Raw genomic sequence first — 10,725 nt, 5'->3', positions numbered from 1 at the left:
AATCCTTCGATCGTTCTCTATCCTGAAGAAGTTCTCAGTAAACTGGATTCAACCATAGTCACTCACAGCTATTGTCTGTGTACTCACAGCACAATCAAACGTTCTTGACAATGTCGGCTTGCGTTGAAAAACATCACAGTCTATTCTGATGTATGTAATTGAGGTTAGTTAGCCTGTCAGCTGATTGACATTAGGTTGACTACACAGATTACATCAGCTGACTCTCTTGAATGCTGCAGTACTTGTCAGTACTTGTCAGTACGAAACTGAGAAGCTTTGGAGTCAACATTTCTTAGCTTTTCCTATCTTGATTGATTGTTTCCCCTGTGTGTTAATGAAACGCGGCAACAGCGGATTGCATGTCTCACAGGTTTCTGAAACGCTGCGTGATTTCCAAATCTGGAGGCTATCCAAACCTGTCAAACACCTGTGTGGAACAGAATTTTTGAGTAACGAATAAATGCTATTTTGCTCTATACAGGCTGCGCACTCCATTTCGCTACGGTACATGGTCTGTTCAAATAGGTCACTGTTGGCTTACCAACTTTCCTTGGGCGTGGCACATGACGGACGGACCAGATGTCCGGTAATCAGGTTTTCTTGGGTGTGCATGACGTCACAGCCCCGGAGTCCTCTGTACCAATCAGATTGTGCCAGGTGTTGTGCACCAGACTAGATGGAGCTGTTAAGTTCCGTTTCGAACAGCTATCGGCCGACTATTTCTTAACTAGATAAGATAAAAGATAGCCAGTCAGCTGTAACACCCTTTCGGTGCCTAACTGCCATGCCACGAGAAGGAAGCACGAGGGCTGGGATACTGCCAGGTTGCCCAAGCCTAGACAAGCGAAGTCGAGATGCAGAGGTCGGGTTCGAACCACGGACCTTCCGGTCAGTAAATTCGCGCTCTAACCACGTGAGCCATCTCGCCCCCTTCCTAACTAGACTAGTGGTTAAAAGAACTCGCGATAGCTGAGTGATTAAGGCGCCGACTTACTGATCGGAAGGTCGGTGGCTCGAACCCAACTTCAGCATCTCGGCTACTCCTAATTAGGGCTTGGGCAGTGCCTCAGCCCTCGTGTCTCGTTCCACTGGTTTGGCAGCTAGGCACCGGAAGCTGAGCGGTTTACTGGTTGAGATCTGTCTCAAAATCCAGCGAGATGACCCAAGTGGTAAGAGCGCGAATTTACTGACCGGAAGGTCCGTGGTTCGAATCCCATCTCCGCCTCTGGACTTCCCCTGTCTAGGCTTGGGCAACCTGGCAGTATCCCAGCCCTCGTGCCTTCCTCATGCGGCATGGCAGCTAGGCACCGAACGGGTGCTACAACTGAACGCTTTTTTTTCTGAACGCAAAATCCACCGGAAAGCTGTTAATGAAAAGCCCGGCCGTATGCATATTTTGAAAAATTGGCACTGCAAATGGCCAGTGTTTATGCTCAAACGTTAACGAAAAACAGTTTGATCTGTGACTTTGACCTAAGTTCGTTTACTAGACAAATCGAACTGCACCGGGCTCAAGTTATTTGAAACAAGCCAGTACGTGACAAGTGATTGTCATTTTGTGATCGAACGCAGCTTATGATTTACTCAATCCGTCCAAAGATAATTGACTGATCTCTTCAATAATCATGTGTCATTCGCCAGAAAACTCAAAGTTGTGCGCCTTGGCAAGACAGGACACGGTAACCGAAAGATTGCGGTTGCATACGCATCATCAGCAGTGTTTAGTTCACAAAACCCTTAGAGTTCCGAACTCGCGCGACCTTCTGGCCAGTGGTCGAACACTTAACCGTTTGGGGCGAGATGACTCAGTGGTTAGAGCGCGAATTTACTGACCGAAAGGTCCATGGTTTGAACCCGACCTCTGCCTCTCGACTTTCCCTGTCTAGGCTTGGGTAAGCTGGCAATAACCCAGCCCTCGTGCTTCCTTCGGGTAGCATGGCAGCTAGGCACCGGATGGGCGTTACGGCTGAGTGACTGTCAGGTTGGGCGCTTACGTCTGGCTCGTGTTAGGTGACGCCTGCACAGAACGATTTGGCGTTCACTCTGCTTGATGGCCTCTTACTTTAACACACTATTCTGATGTGTCTTTCTCACTGTTTTTGGAAGGTCTGGGCATCTTGCTGCTAGTTGCTTCCTCAACTCGTCATTTTATTCGCCACTTCGCCTCGGTCTGTCACTTTGCCTCGGTGTCGGACACCAACTAACACATTCGAACTTGAGACATCTGTAATTCACTAGCTTTTGTCACTCGTAATGCCTCTTTTTGTGATTCCAGTCCCGGAAAGACAAACTACACGAAGAAAACGATTTATCCGCTTCTACGGGAGTGGCCTTTTTTTGAGGATATTGCAGGCTAGATCGTGACTGATGGGAACGCTGTTATTCACCTTGCATGAGGGGAGTCTGTAGAAGACACTATTGATAAGTCTAGCATCAAGTTGGGGCGATATGGCTCAAGTGGTTAGAACCCGACCTCTGCCTCTCGACTTCCCCTGTCTAGGCTCGGGCTACCTGGCAGTATCCCAGCCCTCGTGCGGCATGGCAGCTAGGTACCAAAAGCATCAAGTTCTGCCACTCGGACGCTCACCTAATCAACGTTATACACTAACCAGTTTCACTTGGACGTGGCCTAGGTTTATGCGTAGGGACGATATGTATAGGCTCGTAGCTGACTTTTGTCCTATCGGGACCGTTTCTAAGAAATCTGTAAATTATGTTATGACCTTAGCGCTTGCACGACTTGACTACAAATTGGTTATGCTCATTTCGGTTTTTGTTGAATTTCTGTATATTTGTAAATGATAACACTAGTTAAATTGAAACGGAGCTCGACAGGTACGGCATTCAGATTCCCTTAAGATTTGTGGCGTTGAAGGTCGTCTCTAGTACATAAGCACCAAAGCTGTCTACCAGTATAATGTAAGTTTAGGTAGACTGAACTTTCGTGTGGGAGCTTGAGCTGGCATCCCATTGTGAACCCGATGGGCCACGAAAGTTTCGCTGTTTTTCTATTTTGCAGGCCAAAATGCACCTCAAAAAGTAATGTTAAAAACGTTCGACTGTAATGCCTTCAATGCATTGCTTCTGTTCAGTCTGAAAGAAGCACGAGGACCGGACCTGTTTCCGAAGCCCAAACGGATGCGTTTAGAATCCAGGATGGGTTTCACACCATCAAGCTTCCTTTAAATAGCGGTCCGAAGCGCACCTAACCAGTAGCTCATCTGATCTTCTAATATCTGGTTACCAGTCACATCCTCATCTTGCCGTGCCTAAAATCAGAAACACGGTTGAGATGCCGATAGTATCGGGCTGTATTACTGAGCCCCCTGCTTCCCACACTCCAGTAAGCTGTCATCGTTTTCCCTCACTGCCACGCCAGGTGTTCCCACAAATTGACTGAGGCGTTCGTGTGCATAGTTCAGTCAAGTTTTATCACCTGTTGCGCATGGAATTCTTTCGGTATCAGAACCACCCAAGGACATTAATATCCGATTTTACGTGGTGTCATTGCTCGAGCAGTTACAACCTCTTAGGCCTAGCATTACTCTACAACGTGTACACATGACCTGATATGGTTACACAGTGTGGCAGGGAATGAGAACCACGCAGTAAAGGCGATATCTTCGATGCAAGACCGCCATTGGCTCTATCTCATAGCCGTCTCTGTCAGGTGCACTAACAATTGGTTTGTCTGATCCGACTGCCTCGGGAAGACAGCGCTCATCAACGCTTCTAGATTGACCGGTAAGGGCTTTCACGCTTCGTCACCAGGTCGTGAACTGACCGCTCCTGGGTTATCTCCATCCTACACAAAGCTGAGCGAATAGGGCCTAAGGAGGTAAACGGTTCTGGCACAAGCCTAACATGCCGTAACCAGCCTAACCTGTGTAGTGGGAACAGCTGATCTTTTTCCGGCAACCATCTGGCGTGCCTGAACATTACTCATCTGATGTTCACACCAGACCTACACAATGGTTTGGAGCACACACAGATTCTTCAGCGATCTTCCTCACATAGGGGCCACATCTCTGATTCATAAGTCAAGACACGGTACCCTTTACAGGCAAGTTGATATCACTTTGGCGCCACAAATGTCGTAGATTGGGCAAACGTTATCTGGCCTTCTCAGTTCGCAAAGTGACTTCATCAAATTGGCAACAAGCCTATAGTTAACCTGGTGATCCCCGTTATTACGGGTCCATCTCCCAAGACATCCAACTTTAGCCATCAGTTAGCCTTTCGTTGTAAGTTTGCCTTAGACTCTTGAAAATCTGCAGGACTAAACTTCTTGCCTGGAAACCACTGGTCGACAGACCCTGTCAAACTTGCGGGCGAGGTTCACTTAGTTGCCCATGGTGACCAACCATCTACTAAAACCCGAACCTTTTCACTTACGTTTGCTATCCAATTCTATCGGTTTTGTTATTCGTCGACCACCGTTCAGACAGATTGCCATACTCTTGGTGATGTGTGGTCTTGCCATCTCACATTCAGAAAAATTTCCTGGGAATGTCATCAAGCACACACCACTGATGATATATCGATCAGTTTGAACTACTTGAAGAGTCTCATGATAACCTAGCAAACATACTTAGGATGGAATTCGTTTAACCAGTTTGCCTGTCATTCATTCCGTGTTCATCTACGAACCTGGGTGGCTTTCTCCTGCGTTGTTGTAAGGGTGCGAGTTTCATTTGAAGCACGATCCACTTTTATACACCTGTAAGTATGATTCCGGTGAAGTAGCATTGACGACATCAGGTACGTCGATGGAAGCACGTCCAATGCTACACGGAGACAGTACTCCATTATCCCAATCCGTTTTGTCTCTTGATACTACTGAGCCATCTCTTTTCAGTAGTCTGTGTGATAGCCGTGTTGGAGAAGAACCGTGGGCGGATATTGAACTCGTCAGTCTCACAGGGCATCGGGAGGCACGCATACCTCGCTATCGTCTTCGTGTCGATCCGTGTACAGCCTTCTTAGGTTACAAACATAAGGATTTCTCGGGGGCCAGGCGAGCTACTCGGGGATCCCGCGTCAGTCAGTCGGTCCCCAGGTCACCCTCTGAATTGACCACTGTACCGGACACAGATAGCATCGCAGAGGACCACCTCAACGAGGACTGTGAAACGTCAGATGACGAAACGTCAAGTTTGACTGTGGAACAAATTGAACACACTCTGGACTATTTTCGTGAGTTGTTTTTGCCGCTGAATTTTGCCTTGTCGTCGTTCCTACGACTGTGCACGCGTTGTCCAGTGTTAGTTCTTTTGACGGATGCACCTTGATACTAAATGGTATTTCATACATGTGTTCATTGTTCATATCGGTTCCTGTCTCGGTGACTAAGTGGCGCCCCTATGTTTCTGGCTGTGGTACTAGTGTATCCTACAATTACCTCTGTCATCACTTACTTGCTTGTCAATTGTTCGGTTTCTATGCCACGCCTGGAGTCAAAGTTTCAACCACAGCATATCTGCGTTCCAATGGAATGGATGAAGACAATACAATGCTTCTTTGGAATATTCTTAATTCATTCTAAGGCTTGTTCAACTTGCTGTCCTTTGATGAGTGTCAGGATATTGGGGTTTGCTGACTGGGAGGGACCGATAAAAAATAAATAAAATCGTTCAGATGTAACACCCTTCCGTTGTCTAGCTGCCATGCCACACGAAGGACGCACGAGGGCTGGGATACTGCCAGGTCGCCCAAGCCTAGACAGGGGAAGTTGGGAGGCAGAGGTCGGGTTCGAACCACGAACCTTCCTGGTCAGTAAATTCGCGCTCTAACCACTCGGACCATGCGTCGAGGATAGAACTGTATGATGATGACCGAACTGAATATCACGATTACCCACAGACTCACTTAGTGCGTGCGTGTGTGGCTTTGTTTTCACCTTGATTGTCTGACCCGAGGCAGGAATTGACAGCTCAGTACAGTTCAAAGTAGAGTTTCTCGGTGCGCTCTTTTAATGCTCTTCCTGAAGTCGGGTTGCTGGAACAGTGGATGGTGGTTTGGTTGGCCGAATTGATGCGGTCGAAGACTATCATTTCAACAGTTCGGGTTTTAACCCCATTACTCTTTTCTTCACAATAAGGTTTTCAAATAAATCATGGTTGTACGGCAGTGAAGCATCGCTTTTGTACACTGATATCATGCTATCGATGCTAATGCTGATGATGAACGCCTTCAAACTGACAACCGGTCCTTCTGTTGTTTTGTTTCCGAAACAATCACATGTCACAAATGACTCCCAAAGGCTAGTGGCATTCTGATTACTCTTCAAGACCGACTGCTATTCATTAGAAGTCCCTCAGTGAAGCGAATCCCATGTACTCTGTGTTAGTAACGAGGTAATTAGAAAACGGGTATTTGGTTGTGCTGAAGGTACCTCGATCCGAGAAACCATCCAGCATCATCGACTACGATGGCTCGGTCATGCGCTACGCATGCCAAAACAGCGTCTACCCAGACGAGTGTTGTTCTCCGTGCCTCTTTCAGGGTGGTGCAAACTGCGAGGTTGACAACATATGACTTGACAGAAAGATGTGTAAGAGATCACGAAGGGTTTGGGTTTTGTTGGTGTTGTACGCCTTCCAGGTTGGGGTCCCCGTGACCCCGTCTGTGCTTGGCTCGAGACGTTGCAAGAAATGGCGGCTAATCGATGTCAGTGGCGTCCGTGCTGTCAGTTTCTTTGCAGATTGTCTGATTGAGCGGTTGGAGGTGTAGGCACCTCAGTATGCTTGACATAGGCCAGCACTAGGTCCCCTCACTCAATCTTTTCCTCTTCTCCTCACTGTAGGGCTTTTAATATATATATATATATATATATATAACTAGACGAACCTTATGGTTGTACGGTGGTGAAGCATCAGTGCCAACACTAATGTTGCTGTCTTTGATGATGATGATGACTACTAAGATCCTTTTACAATGGAATTCGGGACAACCTTTATCGTGTGCCTCTTTTTTACCGAATTTCTCTACTTGGAGGAAATAAGCCCCATAAAGTCAGGGTTGTTTCATTTTTGAGTAGGCAGCACAGTGACAATGCCGTTTGCCACTGACGATTGACGTTTCAACGGAAGTCTAGCGGGGACTCAACGTGAAGTTGGCATGTTCGTATTGGAGGATCTCTGATCCAAAGTTTTGTTGCTCAGCCTGGGGTTGTGCCAATGAGTAAGCACCACGGTTCGATGCAAGATACCCAAAAGGTGTATCCTCCTTGGGGAGCAGATAAATAACGACAAAAAATGGGTCCAGATGACATCATTTTTTAAGCATGTAGAGGTCGAAATGAACTATATTTTTGGCGGGAAATCTCAACGTTACCGAGTTTGTCCTCATGTTCCTTTCTCTCCACTTCGGATTTCTGTGTTGATGAAATTGCTCATCAAGTCTCTGTGGCTTGTTGAATCGTTTTTTGTACTCTTAGCTTGGACAAAAGCGTGTGTAGTTATGCAGTGCAGTGGGTTGTTCGATTCTCTGAATGCGTACTATTTCGAACAATGCTTGTCAACTTCTCTGCCACTCGTACTCTAATCGACTTGTTTTGTCGGGGGGGGGGTGTTGAATGACCTGGTTTCCAACAATTTCTCTCAGACTACTGCCGTCATAAATGTTCGCTAGTATTTCAGTCAGTGACATGGTTACGTGACACCCATAGTAACCAACTCTTGGATGGTGTACTAAACAAGTTGACTTTTGCGTCCCTCAGTGCCACCATATCGATGAGTAGATCCCCTAATGTTTGGTTGGATAACTACCGCTGGTCAAATCGCCAATCGGCTGATCCGCTACCTGAAATGCCGCTGTTTCCACCTACTTCTTTTCTGAGATTCTTCTAGCAGTGGCCAGACTAAGTGGTTTTTTTAGTCTTCTCAGCTTAGTTCTATATGATCTACCTGCCTCATTTAAATTTATCGTCCATCCACACCCAATTTGACGAGTACAGTTGGGGGGTGACTATTGCTTTTACATTTATTTCCATATATTACTGACTACTTTTTCCGAATGAGTAGGCACAATGTGTCACTGATGATCGGCACGAACTGGTGTCATCCAAAGAAGTGGGAAAACTGCCCAAATTCTGAGCTCACTCAGATGGTGTGACATACGCGAAAATAAGAAATTAGCTTCTCCGACCTTCGCCGAAACCTCTGTTCTTCTCCTAAACTGCGTTCAATCTACCGTGTCACAGTGCGCTATATACACAAAAATCACACTTGTCCTTCGGTGCCCCGGGGCGCTTCACGCACACACTGTCTTATGTAGAAATCACACGTTTGAATTGAGTGAACAAAGTATTTGACTCATGTATTCTGCGGGACTTAAATCGAAACAATGGGTTCCTTCTCACCTAAGTTGTGCGTATGCACTTCACAAATGTACGGCTTCCGTACAACCCATCTGAAACAGGAGGCGTGGAACAGAATACTTTTAGAACTTGAAATGAGCCCCTTCTCGGTTTTTATTTCTGAAACCGGTTGAAATAGCGAACTCTCCATTCAAATTAAACACAATTAAGTTTAAGCTGTGACTTTGCGTTCCAATTTCACGTGTCCTGAGACAAACATTTGTCGATGTGAACATCGATGCTCTTGAGTAGCTCGTCTCCGGATAATTGGTCTCTCATCCAGTTATTTCATGGCCCTCAGTAAGCATAAGGTGATAGAGAATGAAGGTTAACCCTGTATGAGAAGCAACGTGCCAAATAACTATTTCACGTGATCGAACATAATGGTGCAAGTCGCGAGGTCTCCGAGCATAAGCGAACAATATGACGTGCGTAGAATGACGCGCTTTTTGCTTAAACCCGTAAATTTACGCACACTAAGCGGAGTACGTCGATTCCGTGAAGGCACCCGATGGTCTAGATGTTTCAAACAAACGTAGGGTTTGTGATGGAATCCGCGGGAAATATTTGCGGCCCTCGGAAGTTCGTGAATCTTCCGCTGCGCACTGCCAAAAAGAGTACACGTTATTGCGCAAATGCAAAAGTACACTTCACGTGATAAGGAATGTGAAATTATAGTTTTTTTTAACTCGGCTCTTTTTCACACGTTTGTACATGTGCGACCTCTTCAATTCGTTGTAACCTCAAGGAGTTAATGGTTCGTCTGCGTGTCTTCAGTTGTTCTACCTATGAGACTCTTACTCATCGACAGGTGATCATCATCATCATCGATAGCGTGACATCAGTGTTCAACACCGATGCCTCGCTGCCGTACAACCATGATTTAGACGTGGGCGTCATGGTTGTACATGGGCTGGGATACTGTCAGGCCGCCCACATCTGGACAGGAGGACGATTAGGGTCCTCAACCAAAGCCTTTGGCTCAAAAGTCTAACTGTGGTTTTTTTTGTAAGGAAAGACCTTGAAGATGGACTACTTGGTTTAGATTCCGTTGGGGTGCGAGCCGCAATCATTCAGCTGTAACAGGCTTCCGGTGTCTAGCTACCCGGAGGGGGTACGAGGGATGGGAATTGCCATGTTACCCAAGCCTAGACGGGGTAAGTCTAGAGGCAGAATCGGGTTCGAACCACGGACTTTCTGGTCAGTAAGTTCGCGCTCTAACCACCGAGCCATCTCGTGGTCTCTGGACGTCGGAAGAGTGGTTGTCACGCACTATTAATTAAAACTGAGCTGGGAACGAAAGAATTGTTTTGAGCCGTTGATACCCTCATGAACGATTGAGGTCTTCTTTGCATTACTCGGCGAAATTGTTGTGTTGCCTGATAGGTTTGAGTCTGATGTATACACTATCCGAGTCTGGATGCATGAGTTAGTCGGCTTGCGCTCTCCAGCTTAATCCTCCCTAACCCCATTGCTCCATTTTCACTTCTCTGATTTCTTTTACAACTTGCCTGTGCAGCTAAATACTGGCATAATCCAGTTGCTTACAGACGGTTCAACGCTGAACAGGATGACAATACTGATTGCTATCATCAATGCCATGAATAATACTGTAATCTGCAAACCGATGCTCAACTGTATGAGATTCCAGTCATTAAGTTTGGTTGGGAACCGATCCTTTCTTTGGCCTCTTTTACTCCGTAGGGAGTTAACAACCCACCAGTTTTTTGCCAGTAAGTACCAAGCAAACTTTGCTCAACCATCAATCTTATGTTTTTGTCGAATCTAGTGCTGATCTGTTCAGACTCCCAGTTGTTTCATTCTGCTAGTCTTAAATCCAGTCATTTTTTGTCCCGATTCAGCTTGTCCGGGTTCAGAATGAAGCTGCTGCAAGGATACAGGCGTTTGCTCGTGGAATCTTATGCCGTGTTGCAGTGGTGAGTTTGGAACTTTTATTTCCGGATTACAGGAAATTTGAAGCTGTTCAGGCCTCGGCCAAATTTCTGCAATAACGGAGTATCACCGGAAGTGTGAATTGAGGATTCAGTCTTTCGGTTATGAAGCTCTGAGGAAGCTGATTCTTCGTTCTGCCTTCTGTGTAATGACTCCATCCCAGATAAAGCTGACATTTTTGTTCTTCGAGTTACCTTAGTTTGTTCTACTGCTAAAAGTGCCCCGAAGTACAGTGTCACCAGCACCACCACTTAGAATGCATCTTTCATCAACATGTGACTGTCACTGCCGAGAAGTTCCTTATGGTCTAGACTTTAACTGGCTATCCAAGTCGTCAGATAGTCCCTCGCACGTCTTGCGCTAGGTACCTTGGAATTCTGCGAATGCTGTAGTTGTTTTGTGAAGTGGATGCT

At 46.3% G+C, this 10,725-nt stretch overlaps 1 protein-coding gene across 1 annotated transcript in view; it reads left to right on the top strand.

Moving 5' to 3' along the window:
- Positions 1–4,803: 4,803 nt before the first annotated feature.
- The window catches only part of T265_13264 (hypothetical protein), a gene marked incomplete at both ends in the record, with an annotated part of 54,860 nt that continues 48,938 nt past the window's right edge, over positions 4,804–10,725 (top strand). Inside the window, one exon of the mRNA XM_009168013.1 lies at positions 4,804–5,196. Within this exon, the coding sequence (XP_009166277.1) occupies positions 4,806–5,196 (391 nt within the window). The remainder of the gene's footprint in view (positions 5,197–10,725) is intronic.

This window comes from Opisthorchis viverrini (genome assembly GCF_000715545.1).
Source record: "Opisthorchis viverrini unplaced genomic scaffold opera_v5_50, whole genome shotgun sequence".
Taxonomy (NCBI): domain Eukaryota; kingdom Metazoa; phylum Platyhelminthes; class Trematoda; order Opisthorchiida; family Opisthorchiidae; genus Opisthorchis; species Opisthorchis viverrini.
Note: the sequence above shows the minus strand (reverse complement) of the source record. Positions and strands in the feature narration are given on the sequence as shown.